The sequence below is a fragment of the Tiliqua scincoides genome, chromosome 4, assembly GCF_035046505.1.
Source record: "Tiliqua scincoides isolate rTilSci1 chromosome 4, rTilSci1.hap2, whole genome shotgun sequence".
Lineage (NCBI taxonomy): Eukaryota > Metazoa > Chordata > Lepidosauria > Squamata > Scincidae > Tiliqua > Tiliqua scincoides.
This window is the reverse complement of record NC_089824.1, coordinates 178,010,194-178,033,619: the sequence shown is the minus strand read 5'-3', so window position 1 is coordinate 178,033,619 and position 23,426 is coordinate 178,010,194. Positions and strand designations below refer to the sequence as shown.

General features: G+C 46.6%; 1 protein-coding gene across 1 annotated transcript; it reads left to right on the top strand.

Annotated features, from left to right (window-relative positions):
• Window positions 1-929: 929 nt before the first annotated feature.
• Window positions 930-23,238, top strand: CTSE (cathepsin E). Its single transcript, XM_066624659.1, has 10 exons — window positions 930-1,118; window positions 3,424-3,620; window positions 11,930-12,086; window positions 14,152-14,269; window positions 17,038-17,156; window positions 18,145-18,344; window positions 18,512-18,634; window positions 18,990-19,131; window positions 20,693-20,788; window positions 23,074-23,238. Exons 1-10 carry the CDS (start codon window positions 930-932, stop codon window positions 23,236-23,238), a joined length of 1,506 nt encoding a protein of 501 aa, XP_066480756.1.
• The last annotated feature ends 188 nt before the right edge of the window (window positions 23,239-23,426 follow it).

Here is a 23,426-nt window from a genome sequence, read left to right as displayed (position 1 = left end):
CAAAGGTCCTGCAACATACCCGGAGTGACCGGCATACGGGCATCTGGGGCAGCTCCTTCTCAACCCCTCCAGCATTCTTCTGACCCGAAAATCAGAAGTACTGTCAACCCAACCCAGCACCCATGACTGGAACGAGAGGGCAGCTAAGTAGACAGCGATCGAACGCACTGACGGGTCTCTATCCTGAAGGGCAATAATGAACCTCATCAGGTGCTGAACAGGCAGAGGCCAGGCGTCCTCAAGACGCTGCCTCCTACGGAAAACCACAAACTCCTGAATCTTCCTTGTATAACTGACCCTGGTGGAGGCCGCTAAAGAGGCCCAGATCATGATTTGGGCGATGCTGAGCCAAGGCTCCACAGCCATAGGGGCATGGGTTCTGGGTCCAGCTGCCTGAAACGCTCCTCCTGAAAACGAGAGAGAGTGTCGGCAATGCTGTTCCACACACCGGGTACGTGCCTAGCTGAAAAGAGAATGTTAATTGACAAGCACTGGAGGACAAACGCCCTCACCAAGCGCATGACCCTAGGGGACTTAGAAGTCTGGCTATTAATAATCCTGACCACTGCCTGGTTGTCGCACCAGAAGTGGACCGAAGTATTAGCAAACCCGTCTGCCCAGATGTGTACAGCGACTAAGATGGGAAAAAACTTGAGAAATGTTAGGTCTCGAGTGATGCCATCCTGCACCCAAGTGCTTGGCCAACGGGCAGCGCACCATCTGTCCCTGAAATAAATTCCGAACCCATGTCCACCTGCAGCATCCGAGTGCACCTGCAACTCAGCTTCGACCAAGCACCTGGTCCTCCAAAAGGACACCCCGTTGAACTGGTCCAAGAACCGGAGCCACACAGTCTTGTCCTCCCGAAGTGTTGACGAGACCCTTATGCGATGGGATGGCCTGCGCAACCCAGCCATAGCCTCGCACATATGCCTCAGGAAGGCCCTACCCGGTGCCACCACACAGCAGGCGAAGTTGAGGTGCCCGACAAGCACCTGCAACTCCCTGAGAGACAGTTTCTTGGCCCTAGACGCTTGCTGAAGCCAGCCAGCCAACCAGACGAGCTTAGCCTCCGGGAGCCTACTACACTAAGCGATGGTGTCCAACTCAATGCCGAGGTAAGTTAACCGAGTTGCCGGGCCCTTGGTCTTATCCTGTGCCAGGGGAACCCCCAACTTCTCGCACAACTCCACAAACGAGGCGAGCAGCATTTCGCATGTCCCAGTACCGGCAGGGCCCATAAATAAAAAGTCATCAAGATAATGCGCAGTGGTCACATGACCAGTCTGAAATTGGACCGCCCACTCTAGAAAGGTACTGAAACATTCGAAATGGGCGCAGGATATCGCGCAGCCCATCGGCAGCACCCTATCCACATAATAGGCGCCCTCAAAGCGGAAGCCTAGGTGGCAAAAATCGGCAGGGTGGATGGGCAGCAGGCGAAAGGCTGACTCAATGTCTGCCTTTGCCATCAAGGCGCCCACGCCATAAGACCGCAGCCGCCCAACCGCCTGGTCTAATGAAGTATACCTAGCATAACTCGCTGGGGATACCATCATTCACGGACTCACCCTCCGGGAACGATAGATGGTGGATTAACCGAAATTTCCCAGGAACCTTCTTGGGGACCACTCCAAGAGGGGAGACCCGCAAGTTGGGTATAGGCGGGGTCGGGAACGGTCCCGCCACCCTGCCGAGGTCTACCTCCTTGCCAATCTTCCTCCTAACAACATGCTCTAACCCAGGGGTGCTCAATAAGTGGATCGCGATCTACCGGTAGATCGCAAGGCAAAATGAGTAGATCGCGGAGTGCTGATCCCCCCTTCAGGGGCTTCTGGGAGGAAATGCCGGGAGTAAGGCCCATTGTACTCAATGGGGCTTACTCCCAGGTAACTGTGGCTAGAATTGCAGCCTCACAGCCTAATCCTAGGCATGTCTACTCAGGAGTAAGTCCTGTTATACTCAGTGGGGTTCAAGGTACACCAACATACATTGTACACATAAATGTTATATGCTATGATGGCGCGAACATTGTAAAAAAAACTCTGGTAGATCTCCGGGCCTTGCTGGGTTGCAAAGTAGCTCTCGAGCCAAAAAAGTGTGAGCACCCCTGCTCTAACCCCTTAACAGAACACAAATTCTCGGACAGCACAAGCTCAACGGGCGATGCTGCCGGAATCCGAAAACCCTTCGAAAACCCCTCCACCAAATGACCTGTCATCCAACTCTGTCAGGATAAACTTTCAACCATGAATGCAACTGTGCCACCTTAATCGGCATTGGCCCCCTTTCCATTGGAAGGAGGGAAGGAGGATGCGCCGCCCCTGCGGCCTCGGCCGGCCTGCTGCCCTGAGACCTGTCTTGGTCCGCCCAATTTAGGGCATGAGGACACAGGGTGCTTTGCCCCGCACAAGCCGCAGGCGTGCAAGAAAGTGCAGTTATTTCTTCCAAACTTTCCTGACGCGTTATACTTGAAACAAGTCCAGGGGTTCTGAACCCACTGGGCACCGCTAGGTGCCTTGATAGCTTCAGGTTTGTTCCTGGCAATAAGGTGACCGCTATCTGAGCGGTCACCCCATGCCGGCCTCGACAGCAGAACTAGCTGCGTCCACAATTCCCATTGTGGAATGTGCCAATCCAGCACAGGGTCATGTGATGCTCATAGTCTAAAATGATGGTCATACGCCACCCAAGCCGTGCCCATATAGTCCCTAAACGCCCTGTGCACTATGTCCAAGTACTTGAACAAGGCTTGGGCGCGGTTGGGATACATTTGCAACACAACCGAGGCGTAAATGACGAAGCCATTCAGCCAGTTTGCCCAATTCCTATCGATCTTCCGTCTCCTAATGGATTCCTGATCCCTGACAGGCTCCCCCACCTTTGGCACAGGCTCAGGCTAGATCTGCAAAAGGCCAAACATATCCATATCCTTTCCAAATTTTTTCTTTTACAGATAAAGCCAGATGCCCGCCCAGAGGGAGTGCAATATCACCATTCGACACCCGGGGGCGCTCCCTTGACTCCATACCGCCACCAATCTGCGCTCCGGGAGCGGCCAAGGGGCCCATTAGCTGCCCCAGTGGGGGAAAAGCAGACCCACCAATCATGCCAGGCCCCCAGGCAGGCGGAGGGGGAGCGCCAGGCCTGGCCGAAGCCACCATAGCTTGCACCTCACCACCTGGGGTGCCCTGCTGATAAGGGCCCCAAGGATAAAAGGGGTTAACCGTTCCCCACTGATACCAAGGAAACCACGGGGAATTAAGGGCCACTGAAGGTACAGCAAGGCCCTGCCTCTCATCCCATACCGCCCCTACACTACTGCCCAAATCCTGTGCTTGCTCACCTGAAGCGCCAACAGCTGGCTGCCCGCTTCTCTGAGCAGCCTGCGTGGCACCCGTAGTCTCCATCTCTGGTGCGTAGGCCACTTGGGTGGCAGGCTCTGGGTCATTCTCGTCTCCCGAGCCCCTCACTCGCTTCCTGGAAGACAAGATCTCGCTAAGCCTGGCCCCACGACCTTTCCTGGTCGATCTGCGCAGTGGGGTGGCCGTACCTGATACCCCCCCACCATCACCCCTCCCCGCTCTTCTCAAGGCTTTCTCCTTCTCCCTGGCATCAAAGTGAGCCAACATAGCCCTGAGTTCGCTAAAATCTTCCTCCTCCTCTGAGGAAGAGACTGGAGAAGAAGGGGGAGGGGGTGCAGGACGTCTGGGGGCTTTCCCCCCCTCTTTTGATTCTTTTTCCCCATCACTAGACTGTGTGAAAACCACCACCACCACACACACTCTGTGTACTAGATTCACAGAGGATACAAGTGCTACACCAGCACAAAATGGGGGAGGAGGTGTGCCTCCTTCACTCCCACTCGCTCAGAAGCCAGTAGCAGGAACCACCACGCCAGCGGGGCAGGGCACTATAGCCTCAACCAAGAGCCTCCGTTGCTGCTCCGGCACCCTAGCCGCTTCTGGCAGCTCCTCCCCGCCAGAAGCCAGACGCAGGAACAACCACGCCAGCGAGGCAGGGCACTACAGCCTCAACCAAGAGCCTCCGCTGCTGCTCCAGTGCCCTAGCCGATTCTGCTGATCCTTCCGTCCTCCTTGCCAGCCAGGAACAAACTGAGCTCCAGCCAGAGCGCGCGCTCCTTGCTGGAGCTCAAGTCCCGCCTCCCCAGCCGCTTCGCCCAATCGTGGCTCAAGCCTCAGCCCAGGAGCACGAGGCAGGGAGGGGGCAATCGGCTGCTAGCGCCTGATTGGCGCCAACAGCTGTTCTGTTAGTTTCACTTACTGACAAATGAAGATTTTTGTAAGAACTTTCGTTGTTGTCCACAGTTCTAACAATTCTGTTGCTGCAGTGAGGAGTTGTTTTGATCGCTGAGCTTGACCTCTGCTGTAAACAAGGACAGAAGTGGTATACAATACGCACGTCATAAACCAAAACCAGAACATCCGCCTCTTTCAGGAAAGGGGAAAAATCAATCTTTTACATTTTCACGTGGGCAGTTTTACCACAGTCATGGGCAAGGCCTAGAAATGGTGCGATTTAAGAGCCATGCTAGATGGTTCTTAAAAATTAGATGTGCTTGTCATTGCCTTATGTGGCCCAACGGAGTTCTTATTTTATTAACCTGTAGTGCACTGGGGGAACTACAGAGCATGGTGAAACTGCAGTGAGGGGTAGGAGAACTTCAGTACTTTGCCTCTGCTGTGAATTTAATCTCAATTGCACCCTCCCATACACTACTTTTAATTTTAGTCTATGGTAGTTTCCTCCCCACTAAAAACTATACATGGAAAGGTCACGATAGGGATCTAAACTGCAGCAGGAATGAAAAACGAAAGCCCCACTACTCCCTGCCACAGTTTTGCCATGTTTCACAGTTCATCCCTATGTGCTATTATTAGTCAAATAACCCATCCCCACTGAGCCAGGACATCTTTTTACAGATATGTCTATAGTGTCCCTTGATCTGAGCAACCTCTATTAATTTCACTGTCTCTCTCAGTCCCCCCCTAGCATTATAAACTAGGGGCAGCCCAAACCTAAAGCTGACTTGAGCTGGTGTGGAACCCCCTGTCACAGCTCCCAAGTGTCGCAAACATGCCATCAGGTATGTTTGCACTGACTGGGCTTATACAGAGTCCTGCACTGGATCACAAGAGCTATATCTAAACCCTCTGCTGACAGCAGGGCATTCTGGGGGCAGGGAAGGGTGTTTTGGGTAGGAGGGGGCAGAACAGTGAGAGGATCAGCTTGGGAGGAGGGTGGGATCAGCAGTGGCACCACACACCAAATCCTAACCCCCATTCCCCATTCAGGGCAGGAGGTCTGGCTCAGTTGGTAGAGCTGCCGCCTTGTATGCCTGAAGATCTGAGGCTGCCAGTTTGAAACAACCGGAAGTACCCGAGAACTGACCACACTGATATACTGATGAGCTGACCCTCGGTGGCAGAAAGGAGTTGCCGTCAAGTGGAGCGTGGGAGGCGAAGGGCCAGAGAGAGGCTAGACCGGGAAGGAATCCAGCTGGAAGGAGGAATTCTATGAAAGACTAGAACTTTTCAATTGTAAAAATCCCTACGGGGGTTTAGAACAGCCTGCCTATGTAAACTGCCTTGGATTAAAGTCTGAGGAGAAATCTGATGACCAAAGAAAGGCGGTATATAAATACCTGTATAAATATAAATAAATAAATAAATATAAATTCCTTACATGGGCTTACTCATATTTGTGCCAGCGAAATAGCTGGTGCAGATCCTAGTAGCCCCATAGGGCAGGCTGGCATTCAACATGGGGTAAGGAGGAAAATATCTACCTGAGGTGACCTCCAGCAGCCTTCCAACCTGTGCTCGATACAATGCAGGCCACTTCGGCCTGGCTGTACCGGCACAGGTTCAGGATTGCGCCCCCAGCATGTATTGGATAAGACTTTCCTAATATCAGCATTTCTAAAAACTTTAAAAGGCTTTGGACATGGAACTTTCAGTCTGACCGTTCAAAAATCTCTTATATCCCTCAGCAAGGTTTTACAAAGTGTGTGGTGGTTATTTGTGAGGTAGAAGCAAGAAAGCAAGGATAATTCTTTAAAAATGCATTTAAAATATTTTTATGAGCAAACACATACATGCATGTTATCAATGGCTGCTTTCTTCCACCTCGCATACCAGCTCTGAGACCTTTGCATAAAACTATTTGAAGCTGTTATGACTATACATTAAAACGGAAGCCTCTACTACACCTTGTTACTACTTTCCTCTTGCTTCTATAGCACATCGTGTCAGTCAAAGGTGGACTGGGACCTCCTTTGAAACACGGAGTCACCCTTATTAGAATTAACATGAAGATTCAATTTTCTTAGGGTGGAGATTCATAGAGGCAAGATGACACCATTGGAAAGGGACAGGTAGAATTCAGGAGATTAGATGACTTTCAAAAGCCATCAGAGCAAACCTAGTTTTGTAGGAAGGAGCTGGGAAATGCTTCTTTGGGTGCATTCACGCATGTTTAATGAATGTTTAATAGGACATTAAATAAATAGCAAAGCATCTTGCTGTTTTATTTATAGGTGCATTGTCAGAAGGGCAAAGATTCTTTTTGGACGAAGAGACAAGGTACAGATCAGCTGGTGAATGAAGACAGAAATCTGAATTTAGTCACTTTGCACAAGCAAAATCCCCCAAACAAACACAATGAAATACAATGTTTTTCTGTCCCACTGAAATAAACTGCACCAGTTCTGAAAATATTTGAAAAAAGAGCTTATATTTTGTTATTCCTTCTGTCAGTGCCAGTGCCAGATTGCTGGGGGCCCTGAGGCAAAGTCCTGTACTGCCTGGTGCCTCCCGCCAGGTTCATTGGGTATTACCACTGCTACTAGTACTAGTGGTTTAGAGGTTGTCCTGACCATTGGCACCCTGATAGTTGTGGGCCACTGCTCCATTTGGCCAACCTCTGCTACCGCCCCTGCACCCTGCATAATATTAATAAACTGTAGAGCTATAATTTTCAACCACTGTGCCACGCACATTGGTGTGCCGCAAATGGTCTGCAGGTGTGCCACAAGAGTTTGGGGATCATTTATTAGTAGGGCTATTGAGGGATGAGAGTCCCCTGCTGACAGTGTGGGGTGCCTCATCAAAAAACTGATGGTGTTCCTTGACAATTGTAGCACTGTGACAGTGTGCCATGAGATGAAAAAAGACTGAAAATCATGCAGGAGAGAAATGAGGAGTCAAACTATGTTGGGAAAAAGAAATCTTATCACAGATTTTGAAGAAAATTTAGTTTGATCTCTGAGAAGGGCAGTTCCTGCAATCAAGAGACCTAAATATATTTACTGTCATATTTCTGAAAGTTCAGTCTTTCAGTACCTCTCCTCAGCAAGCTTCCAAACTGTTTTCAAACTGGGTTAACTACTAAAAGGGAACTCTCCACAAAGCTGTGGACCTTTATAGGTCAAAGCAGGGGTGTCAAACATAAAGCCCAGGGGCGGGATGCGGCCCGCGGAAGCTTTTTATCCAGCCCTCAGGCTCTCAGCTGCTGAGTAGTGCTGAGGTGTTACTGCTGAAAAGACGGCCTGCACAAAAATTGGACTCTCCCATATCTTGAAATATGATAAAGATTTATGTATTTTCTCTTCTGTCATTTGCAGCTAATGAATTCCTATGTGAGAAAAAGTGCTTATTTTTTGTTATGACCTGTTTAATGACATCACTTCCTGCCTGATGACATAACTTCTGGCCCTTGGCAGGCATCATGAATGCTGTTCGGCCCTCGGTATGAAATGAGTTTGACACCCCTGGGTCAAAGTTTCTTAATGTCTACTCATGATGAGAAAAGGGTCCTCTTTCTGTTTCAAAATGAAAGCTATAGAGAACAATGGCCACAGACAGGGAAAAGCCTTAGATGTTTATGACTGTTCTCAGATAAATACCACTTTGCAGAGCATGCTTTAATAGTAAGTCTAGGCAGAATTGCTGAAGATGAAATAACTCGCACCCGGTTCCCCACTTGTACTGTTCTGGAACAAACCTTTAAAAGGGGTGTAGTCTATCACATGTTATCTCTTTCTAACACACTGTGGTTGATTGGTAGAGGACTAGCATGTGGATGATCCTACATAACGGGAAATTGGAAGACGTTAGGCAAGATGGTCTTTCAGTTCCCAGACCTCACAAAAGTCCATCATTGGTTTGACAACAGCAGCAGCAGTAAAGGCTACGCTATCACATCTTAGTCTGATGCTTGGTTATCACTGTTATGAGCCCTTCCTGTGCAGCTTCATGATTTCCTTTGGTGTTTGTGTTTTCTGATACTGGTGAGACTTAGCTTTCCACTGAAATGCTATTTTAAGAAAAGAAGAACAAAAAAGGATTTTGTCAATCATGCCACAGCGTAGTAGTACAGTGTAGTATACATACTTTTCTGGATTTTTTTTTTTTGGCCTGTTTTTTCAAATTCTATTAGTCATTACTGTTTGCTCAGTCTTAGGTTGACTTAGAACCAAACTAGACATAGCATTACTTACACCTGAATGTAAGAACAGCCCTGCTGGATCAGGCCAAAGGCCCATCTGGTTCAGTATCCTGTTGGCCACAGTGGCACCCCAGCTGCCTCTTGAAAGCCTACAAGCTGGAGAGAAAGGCATACTTCTCTCTCATCATTGCTCCCCTGCAATTAGTATTCAGAAGTATACAGTGAAGGCTGCATGTAGTCACAACTAATAGCTATTGATATACTTCCCTTCCACTGAATTTATCCAATTCCATTTTAAAGCCAGCCAAGCTCATGGCCATCACTACATCTTGTGGCAAGGAATTCCACATACTAATTGTGCTCTACGTGATGAAGTACCTGCTTTTATTCATCCACAATCTCCCTTCAGTTCATTGGTTGACCCCTGGTTTCAGCATTATAAGACAGCCCCCCCCCCACCTTGTTTTGGAAGAACAACAGCATGCAAGCTATATTTGTACGATTACAGTGGCTATGGGTATATGCATTCGTTCTCACCAATAGGTATAACAGTTATTTATTCAGTTCCTTGCTGAAAGGCTTATGGGTTGGTCAGTCAATCCTAATCAAAGTAGGACTGACCAACCCATAAGACTTTTAACAGGGAACTGAATAGGTAACTGCTTGCCTTACTGGTGAGGATCTAATGGATCTAAGGAGAAGTCTAATCAGGCTTCTCAGTTTCTTATCTTGTTGTACTGCCTTTGTAAAAACGGCAGAGCAAGACCTGACCAGGAAGGAATCCAGCTGGAACGAGGAGTTCTATGAAAGACTAGAACTATTCAATTGTAAAAATCCCTACGGGGGGTTTAGAACAGCCTGCCTATGTAAACTGCCTTGGATTAAAGTCTGAGGAGAAATCTGACGACCAAACAAAGGCGGTATATAAATACCTGTATAAATAAAGACTAAGGGTGGTTCTCCATCCCAAAAATTCTACAGATACAGAGAGACCAACTGGAGAGTGCTACTGCACGTACCATATCACAAGTGACTCAGCATATTTACGGACAACTATATGCACCTATGAACAAGTCCCACAATTCTTCCACCCATTTCCTGCACACAAAAAAAGGCCTAATCGCTGTTCATTAGGATAGGGTGTACATGCAATGATTAATTTCTATTTCAAAGGTGCTATGTTGACATTAAGTGGCACGGCTGTCACACTTTGTATTTTTTTCTTCAGTTTTATCACGTTGGCTGGGCTGGGCTGGGCTGGGCTGGACTGGGCTTGTGGATATCAGTACAAAACTCGTATTCAGTTATTGCAAGTTGAGGGGAGCATAAGACTGACTTGTTGCACCGTCAGGATGAGGCCGTTGATCTTGTTGATATTTTGTGTTGGGTTGGCCAGTGGATTCAAAAGGTAAGCAAGTTTTCCTTGGTTTTTTCCTTTCTCTGATTCTTTCAGGCAATTGAAGTTGCATGACTCAAGGCCTAGCTATGAGACTCACAGCCCAATCCTAATCAACTCTTCAGTGCTGCTGCTGCTGCAATGCAGACCCAAAATAAGGGGACACTGTGACTGATCCCCTCAATGCAGGATGCAGCCCCAGCACTGGGAAATTAGTTAGGATTGGGCTGTCAATCCCTCAAAACCATGGGGCACTTAAATCATTTCATAAATTCTCGCAAACTGGGACAGGACACAAGTTCAATATTGGCACAAGAACACCACAAGCACACTGTGTACTATATGACAAAATTACAGATTCACACATTTGTACATGGCAAGGTGTGAGCTGTAGTTGGGTAAACAGCACTGTATGTTTTATTTATTTTCCTTCTTGTGTAGTTCATGTATTTATGCCCTGCCAGTTTTCAAGGTGGTTAACAGAGGAAAAGAATAAGACAGAGGAATTGAGCATGCAGCATTAAAACAATGTCTGTGATTAGAAGCAGTAGTAAAATAGTAGGCAGATAAAACACAATTTCTGAATGTAAAGAGTGGACAAATCATTTTCATGCAGTGCCTAGAACTGAGAAAGAATACATGGTGGGTGCATAGCCCTGGGGAAGGCATTTCAGAGTGTGGTGACACCAGGGAGGCAGGCAGATCCTTATTCACCTGATTTTGGGGGTTGCCAATTTGCTTAAGATAACCTTGTTTATCCAGCTTTCTTCTTAGGCTGCCAGGTACCAAAGGTTAATAGGCTCCCAGGTGCCAAAGGGCAGGGTTGGGAACTTGACTTGGATGACTCAGATTCAAGTCACAGAAATGGGGTGACTTGGCAACTCAACTTGAGTCAAGCCCCACTGGACTTGCCCATCCCTGCTGAAAGGTAAATACTGTATATTACTTACAATAATTGCAGGCTATTTTGAGACCACCGCTGGCTCTGTCCCTATATCAGTGGGCTCCACTCATGGCTCAGTGCCAGATTCCATTCCCTATCTTTCAAAGGTTGGCAGGTCCCACCTTGTGACAAGTTTTAAATCTCAGGATTTAGGCTACATCCAAGTAGACAACCCCACTAAACTCAGCATGCAGGGCTACACAAAGGAGTTCCCAAATGATCTCAGAGGATGGATCAGTTTGTATGAGAGCAGGCCATACTTGAAATAAAGGTTCATGTACCCAGGAACCACACACTGAACAACAGTAAACGTCACATCAGTGTGAATCCCAGAAGATATGCCATATTTGCCACAGTGATAGAAATCATATCTGTTAATATGGTTTAACAATACAGGTTGGATGGCAAAAATGCACCATAGCAAATCGATTTAGAAAACAAAGTTTCTTTGCTCCGGTGATTTAAAAACAGCCTTGATGACCTTTGTGATGAAAGATAAGAGTCATTAAGAAGACAATCCATCAATCAGTCCTCCTCCAAGAACTTAGAAAGAAAGGCGCTTCACTCAGCCCCTCCCTTCACCAATGCAAAGTGATCACTTTCTTTTTCAGTGCTCGGGGGAAGGGAGGGGTCCACTGGAGAGAGAAGGATTGATGGATTGTCAGCCAGCCGCGCATGCCTCTCTCATTAAGGAGGCTATTGTTAAAGGACTGTTCAGTTTTTTAAACTGATTTTAAAGGGATGTATTTTCCCCTTCTCCAGGATAAGCACATTCCTTCTCATTTGCAGTGGCCATTCATGTTGAGTCAAATCCATGTATAAAAAATCCGTGTATAAACAGGCTGGACCTGTATTTTGGAATAAATATCGCATAACAAAATTATGAATTTCATCCACAATCATTTTACTACTGCTGTTACAAATATTTAGATACTGCTTTTCAACAAAAAAAGAAGCACACACCGTGGTATTTGATGGAGTACTACAGACGGAAAATAAATACGAACAAAATATGAACAATTGTTTAAAAAAAACATACACATGAGGGAAACTAGTTCTGTCTCTTAAGACATGCTTTTCTTGGTTTTACCAGCATTCACTTCCATTCCCTCTCCCACCAGAGTTACCCTGAAGAGACACAAATCTTTGCGGCAAACATTGCGAGAACGTGGGCAGCTGTCTCAGTTTTGGAAGGCCCATAAGCTGGATATGATCCACTACACACAGGACTGTTCTGCAGACCAGCAAACTGACGAGCCACTCCTCAACTATTTGGATGTAAGTGGGTGTGCAGCTAGAGGGGGCAGAAACAGGGCAACCACAAAGGAAGCAAATCATCCATTATTTGTGCATGAAGGACTTTGAATGCACTACAGACAAATTATCTGTTGTCATGACCAGGAGTCTTTACAAATTGAGGAGTACAGCAATGTGCCCTCTATTTGTGTATCTGTCATTCCGTTGCAAGCATTTCATTCCATTATTATCTCTTTTTTTGGTGGGTGGTCATTTAGAAATGCAACACTGGTCTTAGTCAAAGACTCCATTCACTATATGCATATATGTAATGCAGCCCATACTCTTAGCTTACTGCCAAGATTAATTTTTGTGCTGAAAAATACAGAGGTTGAAGCATCCTTTGTGTATCAATGTGTCTACCTAGTGAAGGAATGGCCAACTTCCCAGAGCACAAGAGCTCCCACTCAAGAGTTTTTCTAGCTCTTTGCTTTAGCCTGACATCCAGGAAAATGCTTGCCTCATTGTGAAAATAAGGATCGGGCCCACAACCCAGGCACCCAGCCCTTATCTGTTCCTGCCACCTGTGGCCCTGCTGTCCCACTTTTAGCAGACCAGGGTTCACCATGCCCAATTTAGGTTCTTAGGTAGGCCAGGCACTTAAGGTGTCTGAATTTCAGCTTAAGTGTCATGTCTACAGTTCTTAGCTATGGTTCTTCCATTCCTTGCAATCTTAAAGGGGCACAACATAAGACAGTAAGGCACAGTTCTTGCCAATTAAACCAAATTACTAAGTATCAAATATTGGTAGGACTGCCACCACCCTGAATACACCAGTGCCTCAGTCAGGGACTACAGACTTACATCAACCTTTGAAGGCCCTCTCATGCAGGGACCCAGGTGTCAAGACTCTGGACTGCAACTTAGACTTTTCTTTATAGCTCAACCAAGCAGCTAGACTAAACAGCTGACTCCTGTTACCAGTATGCAAGTCCAGACTCAGGCCTATAAAATATATTTCAGTTTATTAATGAAAGCTAACATTACACAGATAGATATTTCAAGGGAACAATTGCAAGAGATATAGACTTCCAGAAACACATCCATTCTAAAATAACAGAGCTAGCTTTCTGACTACACTTGTTTACATTTCTATCCTTTCACCTTGGTCCTCTGACCACTGGAGGACAAATGGCTCCCAGGCTACCTATCTGGCTAGGCACCCATGATGGAAATCAGAGCAGACAATATGCCCAACAAGCAGAGCACCACACAAGACTCACTACTCTAGGAAAACACACCACACCTGCCGAGGGTCCCCTTTTATTCCCTTATCAGCCAACCAGGATGCAGAATGGTTCAAAACTTCTAGAAGGGCTGGCTAACAGGCTACAGTCTGTCACTACTCCTGCCCCTCCCAACCAGAAACTGCACAGCTGTAGGGAATCTTTCTTGATGAGTCTGTCCTTGAGCCGCAAGAAGCGCTCCTCTTTGTGATTGGCTACCTGCTCCTCCTGGCCACTGAGAAGCAGATAACGCATTCCTTTCTTGTATTAATTACTGTACTTCCTTTCCCATCCGCCTGAAAGAAGCAGCTACAAACTCTAAAAAGGATTCAGACATGGGCCTAGATTTTAACTATGACACTTGTTTTGCCTCTGACCCAAATATCTTGCCCAAAAGGAACTTTCTCAAGATCTTGCCAGTGTGTAAGTCTAGAGAGCAATGCCTCATGGGCACGATCCTGCTGTGCAGTGATCCAAAGAATGGCACTGGGAAGAAACCAGGTACACCTCTGCTAATCTGACCTTCCTCCACAGCCTTGGATATCTCTCATGCATGTGCTCTCACATTACACCTGTAGATTCCTGCTACCACCAGGAATGTAAGGTTCAGTGTTGTTCCGTGCCTTTCTCCTAGCCCACAATTCATCTGTTAGCTGCAAACCTTTGTGCTGGATGGTCTGCAGGAAGAGCAAACCAAGAAGGGAACCATCTAAGCTCTGACATGCCCTTTCAGTGGTCTCCTCTCATGCACACACGGGCCACTAGTTCCACAATCTTGTATGGAAAATACATGCTTTTTCATTTCTGTTCTTTTCTTCTAGGTAGAGTATTTTGGACAAATCACCATTGGGACCCCTCCTCAGAATTTCACTGTGCTCTTTGATACTGGCTCCTCCAACCTCTGGGTTCCGTCTGTTTACTGTGTCAGCAAAGCTTGTGGTATGAACAGGGGACAGGGAAGGCTGTTGCTGGACTGAGTTTTATTACATTGGACTTGTAAATTAATATGCAGTAAAAACATATGGTATGTTGGGACTGGTCTCCTGGTAAAGTTTGTAATTCAGGCAGAGGTCAGACTCCTTGGACACAAAATATTTGTCAGCTGATTACATATTCTGGTGGCCATGAGGAAGCCATTTTCAGTAGTGCCATTGGCAACTGTTGTCCCACAGTGAGGTTGTATGTTCACCATGCAGATTGAGCAATTTTCCCCATGCTACCTAAAAGTCTTTATTTATAGTTATTTGGAGTGGCCTGATTTTCAAGGTAAGTTTCTGTAAACAGCCCAGCTACTATGTGAAACAATTTAAAGTGGCCCTCAGGTAATTGCTATTTTGTAGAAAATGTGCTCTACCCTCAGGGGCAGCCTAAGGTGATTTGCCACCTGACCTGAAGCCTCCTCCAATGTTGGCCCAAAGCACCATTGCATGTTATCCCCAAAACATGCAGAAGGTGGCAATCCAGCTCCCTACGTCCTTATATTTCTATTTCCTCACATAGACCCATTCAACAAAGCAGTAATTGTGGGACATGCTGGCTGTAGGCGGTGTACTGCAAGTAAGTAGCGTAGCTGAGGGGTTGGTACTTAGGGGCTGGCTGATGTGATGACACACCTTCATCAGTGCATCACCCCCTGTGCAGTCACCCCCTTCTCCACACATAATAAATAATAATAATAAATAATAAAACTTTATTTTTATCCCGCCCTTCTCCCTAACGGGACCCAGGGCGGCTAACAACATATTAAAAAAACAGATTTTAAAAACATTTATACAAGCAGATAAAAACATTTAAAAACACACTATAGAGGCCATAAAAACAGTAGTCAGATTAAAAGAGTAAAAGAGCAGATCACCGAGGAATCAAGCCTGTAAAACTAAAGGATGTATAAAAAAGTTAAGAAAGCCAGAAATCAGAAGGCTTGTTTAAACAACAGTGTTTTCAGGCCTCGCCGAAAACTCTCAAGAGAGGGAGCCATTCTCAAGTCAAGGGGAAGGGAGTTCCATAATGTTGGGGCCACTACCAAGAAGGCCCTATTTCTTGCAGCCGCACCCCGGACCTCCTTGGGTGGCGGCACTCGCAAAAAGGCCTTCTCTGATGACCTGAGAGGACGAGCCGGATTGTACGGGAGTAGGCGGTCTCTAAGATATCCTGGCCCAGAGCAGTATAGGGCTTTAAAGGTCAAAACCAGCACCTTGAATTGGGCTCAGAAACGAATGGGCAGCCAATGTAGCCCCCGGAGAAGCGGGCTGACAGAGTCAAACCACCTAGCTCCGGTGACCACACGGGCCACCGCATTCTGTACTAATTGTAGTTTCCGAACCGTCTTCAGGGGCAGCCCCACATAGAGCGCATTACAGTAATCTAACCTCGATGTCACCGTGGCATAGATCACCGTGGCCAGGTCTGCACGATCCAAGTACGGCCGCAGCTGGCGCACCAGCTGAAGCTGAGCAAAGGCCCCCCTAGCCACAGCCGCCACCTGGGAATCCAGGAGCAGCTGCGAGTCCAGGAGGACCCCCAAGCTGCGAACCTGCTCCTTCAGAGGGAGTGCAACCCCATTCAGAGCAAGTCGATAATCCATCACCTGCATCGAGGATTTCCGAACCAGGAGAGCCTCTGTCTTATCCGGATTTAATTTCAGCTTGTTAGCCCCCATCCAGATCCTCACTGCTTCCAGACAGCGCTCCAGGCCCTCAACCGCCACCCTGGAGTCTGGAGGAAAGGAGAGATAGAGCTGGGTGTCATCAGCATATTCATGTCACCTCACTCCAAACCCCCGGATGACCTCTCCCAGCGGTTTCATGTAGATATTAAATAGCATGGGGAACAGAATTGAACCCTGCGGCACCCCGCACCTCAAGGGCCAGGGTGTCGAACAGGCATCCCCCAGCACCACCATCTGGGACCGACCCTCCAAGTAGGAGCGGAACCACCACAAAACAGTGCCTCCAACTCCCAACTCGGCCAATCGGCCCAGAAGGATACCATGGTCGATGGTATCGAAAGCCGCCGAGAGGTCCAGCAGGACCAACAGGGACGCACTCCCCCTGTCCAGTCCCCGGCGTAGGTCATCCACCAAGGCGACCAAGGCAGTTTCCGTCCCAAAGCCCGGCCTGAAACCAGATTGAAAATGTGTGGCCCCGGAAATGGCTCCATTTCGTATGGAGCCGTATGGAGACCAGGCTGGGTGGGAGGACCCATTTCATGACATTCACTGCATGCCTCAGGTGAGTGATGTCACCACCCCCCAGCAGTGATGACAGAAAATTGCCACTCTGCTGCAGGGGGCAATCCACCCCCCTGCCCTGGCTTAACTGCACCACTGCTGCAGGTCTGTTTGGCACTCCCTGAAACTTGCCACTAGGTATATCATCCACTTCTAGTGTAGCCCCAATATTGTGTAATCCTCTTGTGCAAGAAGTATGCACAGGCTCTTCGTGCTATGGGGGGGCAATGGTTCAAGGCTCTTTTGTTTTCAAAGTGCTTTGGAATGTTGATTTACTGATTTTGGCGCTGCTTTCTTCTGCTTTGTTTTTGTTACTGATTTTAGACATTTGTTTTATTTTAATACAGTGTGTGTGCTACTTTGGATTTTTTTAATTTCAAAAATCAGGATAAATATTTTTACAATGAAATAAGACATTTGGGGATGTCACGTTTCAACTATACAAAGTTCTAACTGAGGGCACTTTCTTTTATTCTAGTTGCACACTCCAGATTCCACCCGTCAGAGTCGAGCACCTACAGTGAAGTGGGAACTGCTTTTTCCATTCAGTACGGCACTGGTAGCTTGACAGGAATAATTGGAACAGATCAAGTGACTGTAAGTGGAAAGTGCCCCAATGGTTTCTGTTACACTTCTCAACACTTCTGTTCCATTACATTATCTGGCCAGCAGGGGGCAACTCATGAGCACCATTTATTTTATTTTTTAGTTGGACAAGCCTATCCTTTTTCTATAGGTCACTTGCAGAACACTTTCTAGCTTCAGAGACTTAAAGGAGCCAATATTAGAACGTATTTAGCATCATCAGTTCATGTAAATCAGGAAAAACCTAGGATACACTAGAAAGGTGACTATCTTGCAGTATTGAACTTTAAGACATTCCCCTATGGTATGTAGCTGCCAAAGCCAGTGACCATATTAATATAAGAGATGTCACTCACCTCCTATACACATGTATTTACATCATTTGTTTTCTGCAATGCGAAAGATGACCCAGTCCTAAAGGGGGTGGCCATTGTCAAAACGTATTTTCTGCTGACTGCCATAAAGCAGTCAATACCAGTTGTAAAAGATGCTCTGGCAGTGTGGTCAGTAGCAGGCTGACAGGATGCTGACAGAAGGCTGGAGACTTTTCACCTGTGCCAGTGGATCCAGAGCCACCTGCCACCAAAGGTAAGGTGGCAGGGGAGGCGGGAGAGGGTGGCAGGAGAGCAGAATGGGAGCATGGGTGGGTAGAAAGGGTAGCTATGGGGTTGGGGGGAGGGCAGATTGGGTTCAGGAAGGGAGTAGGTTCGGTGGACACCAAATCCTAACCACGCAGATCTGTAGATCCACGCAAACCTATGCCAACTATTTGGCCATCAAGCCTAGAATTGATTATTACCTAACTGGCATTAGCTCTTCAAGACCTTTAGTTGAAGCCCATCAGCTAAGTACCAATTGCAAATTTTTGTCATATTTCCAGTTATTACCCTAATTATGAAAACACTCAGATGCTGTTCTTTCACTGCACTTTTCAGCCCGAGTGGTTCTTTGATGACTCTGGAATCAGCATTAATCAATGTGTGGGATTTCTGCCCTCCAGGTTGAAGGAATCACCGTAGCCAATCAGCAGTTTGCTGAGAGCGTCAGTGAGCCTGGCAACACCTTTTTGGATTCGTCATTTGATGGGATTCTCGGTATGGCCTACCCATCCCTAGCAGTGGATGGAGTCACCCCAGTCTTTGACAATATGATGGCCCAAAACCTGGTGGAACTGCCCATATTCTCTGTTTACATGAGCAGGTATTCAAATTTGACTCCTAATGCCAACCTCTGGCTCTTGCTCTAAGACCATTTCCCACTTTAGTTAAAGTCATTGAAAGAGGACACCAAAAGATGACCTCACACTGTTTATTTTAAATGTGCATGAAGATAAAATCTCAACTGAAACCCCAATTCTATCACCTTAGGAACCCCAACTCCATGATAGGAGGGGAACTGATTTTTGGTGGCTTTGATCACTCCCGCTTCAGTGGAAACCTCAATTGGGTTCCAGTCACTAAACAGGGATACTGGCAGATTCTGCTAGATAAGTAAGTATCTTGTCTGGGGAACATTACAAAGTGCCAGCAGAGATAAATTGGGGAGGCTTGTGGAGAGAAAGCAGTACTGAAAATCAATAATCTGTCTCCCTGTATTCCAGGAGACACTATCAGGAATTTCCTGCTTTTATTACCAGACAGCTAGGGCACAGAAGCAGATGTAAAAGAGAAGAGAAAAAGTGACAGGCATTAAACATGAAAATAAGAAAATAATATACTGGTCAGGTCAGCATATAACATAAGGCAGGGGAAGGGGCAAAATTTTAACTCATCAGGGTAGCAACCATCCCATCCCTGTCCTTGAATACCTTTTCTCCAGAGTTTGCTTTGTTTTCTTCTTCTTCAGTATCCAGGTTGGTGGGACCATTGAATTCTGTGCCGATGGATGCCAAGCCATAGTGGACACAGGGACTTCTCTTATCACAGGTCCTTCCAGTCATATAAAACAAATGCAGAAATTAATTGGGGCAGTGCCTATGGATGGAGAGGTAGGTTATTATTTGAAATGTATCAGATCTGGAGGTAGACCATTCTCTACTCACCAGGAGTTCTTTCCAATTGGGAGACCTCTCACTAAAATTGATACTGGTCCAGGACATGTGTAACACTTCCTGTTTCATGTTTGGCTTTTTACTGGTTATTGCTTTTCCTGATCCTCCATTTCTATAACTTTCTAATTTCTACTGCGTTTGGTTCACAACTTCAAGTGTGTTACATGCAGACTTGCCAGGTTTTTTCCCCAGGAAGGCTGTTGTGAACAAACTGCGCACCAGAGACAAACATGCCTATGAAATCCCTAGCATTCTTTTTAAAAAATGGAAAGCAACTTCAAGAAGGGGGCATTTTGAATGAAAAGGAAAGGGAAGGGAAAGGGGTGCTTCATCCTGTCCCTGCTAGCTATTTTTAAATTCCAAATTGCTCCTCTTAAATAGATGAACCTGATGAGGTTTTGGATGTGTGCCTATTGGGCCTTGTATTTAAATATATAACATTTTTGTAGAGTATTTGATGAGCCTTAAGATGGTCTGTAATTGAATAGTCTGGTTTCCGCACACACCCATGCTTGCCTAGGTAGTTTAGTCCTGCTGGGGCTCTTGTTTAGTTCTATTCTGGACCAGAAGGCATATTAGTAAGGCTTCTGATAATTGATCATGTTCCTGTCAACTGTTCTTAATTACAAGTACTGTTCCTCTAAGGCAGTGGTTCCCAAACTGTGGATCGGGACCCACCAGTGGGTTGCGACCCAATTTTTGGTGAGTCGCAAAACTGATAGCTGACAAGGAAAATGTATTGAGCCGGAAGGTAACCAGAAGGAGCAGCACATTCACAATTGCTTGTGAGTAGGCGAACGTGCCTCGGCTCTTATTGAAGGACAGGTGAAGGGGAACATAAGGCCACCAGAATGGTCTTGATCCAATGAATGTGGAGCTCAACAAACACTCCAGAAGGTGGCTCCCCACCATAGTATAAAGGACAAAAGCAGCGGCTTGAGCCTTTGAAAAGAGAAACTTCATTTTTAGTCTCGTAAAGTTAGGTGGGTTCTGATAGATTGACATTTTAAGAAGTGGGTCCCAGTGCGAAGAAGTTTGGAAACCACTGCTCTAAGGTGCGCAGCCAAGCAGCTGAGTGCCTCCAAGCCAAGCACTGTGCAGCGCACTGCTCAGCACACAGTTAATTTGGCAATTATGTGATGACCTCATGGCTGAATGTCTGGAAGTGGCATCATGGTGCAATTGTGACGCCACACAGCTAGAGAATGGGCCTGTACACCCTGCACCTCCCCTTAACAAGAAACACTGATTACAAACCTACCTTTCTCTGCCGAGGACTGACCTAAGAGCAGGATGCATCAGGAGCCTGGAGACTTGCATACCCACCTCTGGAACCCACAGGGAAAGGGAAAACATGGCATCTATAAATGCCACAGAACAATGAAAGAGGCTCATGCAGCCACTGCTCCTTTGACTTGTCTTTCTACACATGTGGTTTGTTGATTTGTTTTTAATTGAATGTATTTGCCCAACTGCAAATATAGTTCTTTTTCTGCAGTATGCCATGGAATGCAGCAACCTGAATGTGATGCCGGATGTAACTTTCACAATCAATGGGATTCCATATACTCTTACCCCAGAGGCCTACACCCTCGTCATGGTATGCACAGTCTCTACATTTTTTGCCTTTGGATTCTGAAACATGTCAGTCTTTGGGAAGTATGGGCTACGTTTGGTGCTATTTTATTTTAGCTCTGCTTGGGTAAGGAGACGGGAGAGCTTTTCTGTTTTATGAATATTTTTTTCTACATCGATTCAAATCACTCAGAGTGAATTAACTACCCATTCACATCCTGTAATCGTATTCCACAACAGAGATGAGCAAAGAATAGGAAAAGGGCAGGTGTTTTCTGCCTGACTTTGGCACTTACAGATAAAGTGGATGATGATTTTCTTCACTGTAAAGGCCTTTTCAGATAATTGCATATGCCTATTTCCATAATGGGGGTGTGTGTGTGTGAAAGTGCACTAGTAAGCCTAATGCCAATGACCTTCCAACACCCTGCCCCCTTCTGTCTGCAAGTACCACATTTGTCTGCAGTGACAACCACTTCATTTCCAGGAGAGATCGCCCTTGTTTGTTGCTACAGACAAACACTATGCTCACTGACAGTGGGGAATGGGGACAGGGCTTTGGGAGCATGGTGGTATGGGGCATGTCTGTGTATTCTCACTCTCCACCAATTGTGTGGATAGGTCCACATGGGTGAGGGTCTGAAAAGGCTCTTTGTGTGACTTGTACATAGAGTGAAGAAAATCTAGAATCATTAGATTTTCAAAGGAAAAGGGGGAAGATGGCACTACCTCTCCGGAGGACAATAGGGTAGTTCTAGGGGCTCTGGAGTGCTTCATGGAGAACTCCATTGGCTACTGTGGAACTTGTGGTACCCTGAATACGATTAATAATAATGATCTGTCCTGAGCCCAGTATCCCCTTCCATGAAGATATCTATCCCACATCCTCACACCCTAGTGTGATTTGTAAGGTCATAACTGTGACCCAATAAGGAGACATTCCCCATTTGCTAATGTGTCTATTGTTCCTTTCAAGAAAAGAGATGCAATTGTTTCTGGCTTCAAAACAGCCTTCTTTGTCACAGCTAGAGAGAAAACAGCACCAAGTCTTGCATCTTCATCGTTTTTGAGGGCTCTGTTGTTCTTTATAGAAAAATACTCCCCGGTAGTTTTCTGCAAGGACCGGGGTCTCTAATATTGAAACAGTCATTTCCTTCCTCATTCTGCCATTTAGATAGATTTTGGAGTGTCCATATGTATGGTACTTTACCAGTTGAGGGGGCAATTATTAGTGATTGTGAGTCAAAAACATAAGATGATAATCTAGGATGGCTACTCTGGATTAATTAGTGGGAGAATCATGTCTACTCTGAAGCATATGAAACTTGACGACAGACATTAACCCTCAACACTTGTAGCCCAATCCTATCCGCTGTGTAATGACAGTGGAATAGAGTTCTGCTGTCATAACAGGCTATGCGGCAGCACTTGCAGGATGTCACCAGTGGCCATTTTGGAACCGCTGCTGCAAATGACAATAGCGGCAGCAGCTTGCAGCTGCAGCCAGCTACCTGCCCTGCAGCAGGTAAGCCAGCATGGGGGGTGGATCGTAGTTGGGAAGGGGGGTGGGTGTTCCGAGCAGCGGTGTTGCTAGGGGAACAGCACCCAGAGCAGAGACAACATCACACAATGTCATCATGTCAGTTCTGGGTTCTCCCTTCTTTAGAACTCTGGAGTGCTTGCCAGCAGATGCTTTAATAAAGAGTCTGCAGCAAGCAGCTACCAGTAAGCAATGTGGCCATGTGTGCACTCTGGAGTTTTAAAGAGTCTGCAGCAAGCAAGCCAGACTCTTTAGAACTCCAGAGTGCACGCCTGCCTGTATCACTTGCTGGCAGATGCTTGCCGGAGACTCTTTACTAAAGCATCTTCCAGCAAGTGCCCTGGACTTCTAAGAGTCTCCAGCAAGAGTCTGCCAGCAAGCAATGTGGCAATGGAACCTGTCAGATCTTATCCCATCTTTCAAAACCCTCCCTACCTCTTTTCCTTCCTCAGACATATGCCACCAAAATCAGTTGCATATGTCCAAGGACACCCATTGGTAGTACCAGGGTTTACACAGAAGTAAGTAAAAATATTTTCACTTAGCTCCCATTTGCTTTCAGGTTGCCTCCCCTTTTTTGGCACCCACTGCTTCGGCACTGGTGGCAAGGGATAGGATTGGGGCCTTATTGACTTAGGCTCAAGTAAAACAGTTTCAGTTCCCCAGATGAAACACAGTTTGGAAAGAAAGCTGGCATATTGAACAGGGCACGATGGCCCTTGTATATTCATCTTAAAGAAATAACATAATTCTTCTTTATTTAGGAAAATAGTGACGGGTTGACACTGTGCACCAGCGGCTTCCAGGGCTTGGACATGCAACCCCCAGCTGGGCCACTCTGGATTCTGGGAGATGTTTTCATTGGCCAGTACTACTCTGTCTTTGACCGTGGAAATAACAGAGTAGGTCTGGCTCCAGCAGTCCCTTAAGGTACTCAGAGAGTACAGGAGAACAGTCTATGCCCCAGGCTCTATTCCTCTGCGGGCTGTCTCTGAGCAGCCCAGATACAACTGTGCCCTTTTTGTGCTTCAGTTTTCTAGACATGTACAAGGGGAATAATTACACTCATCTACATATGTAAATGCTTTGATATCCTTGGCAGAGGGGCTTCAAAGGG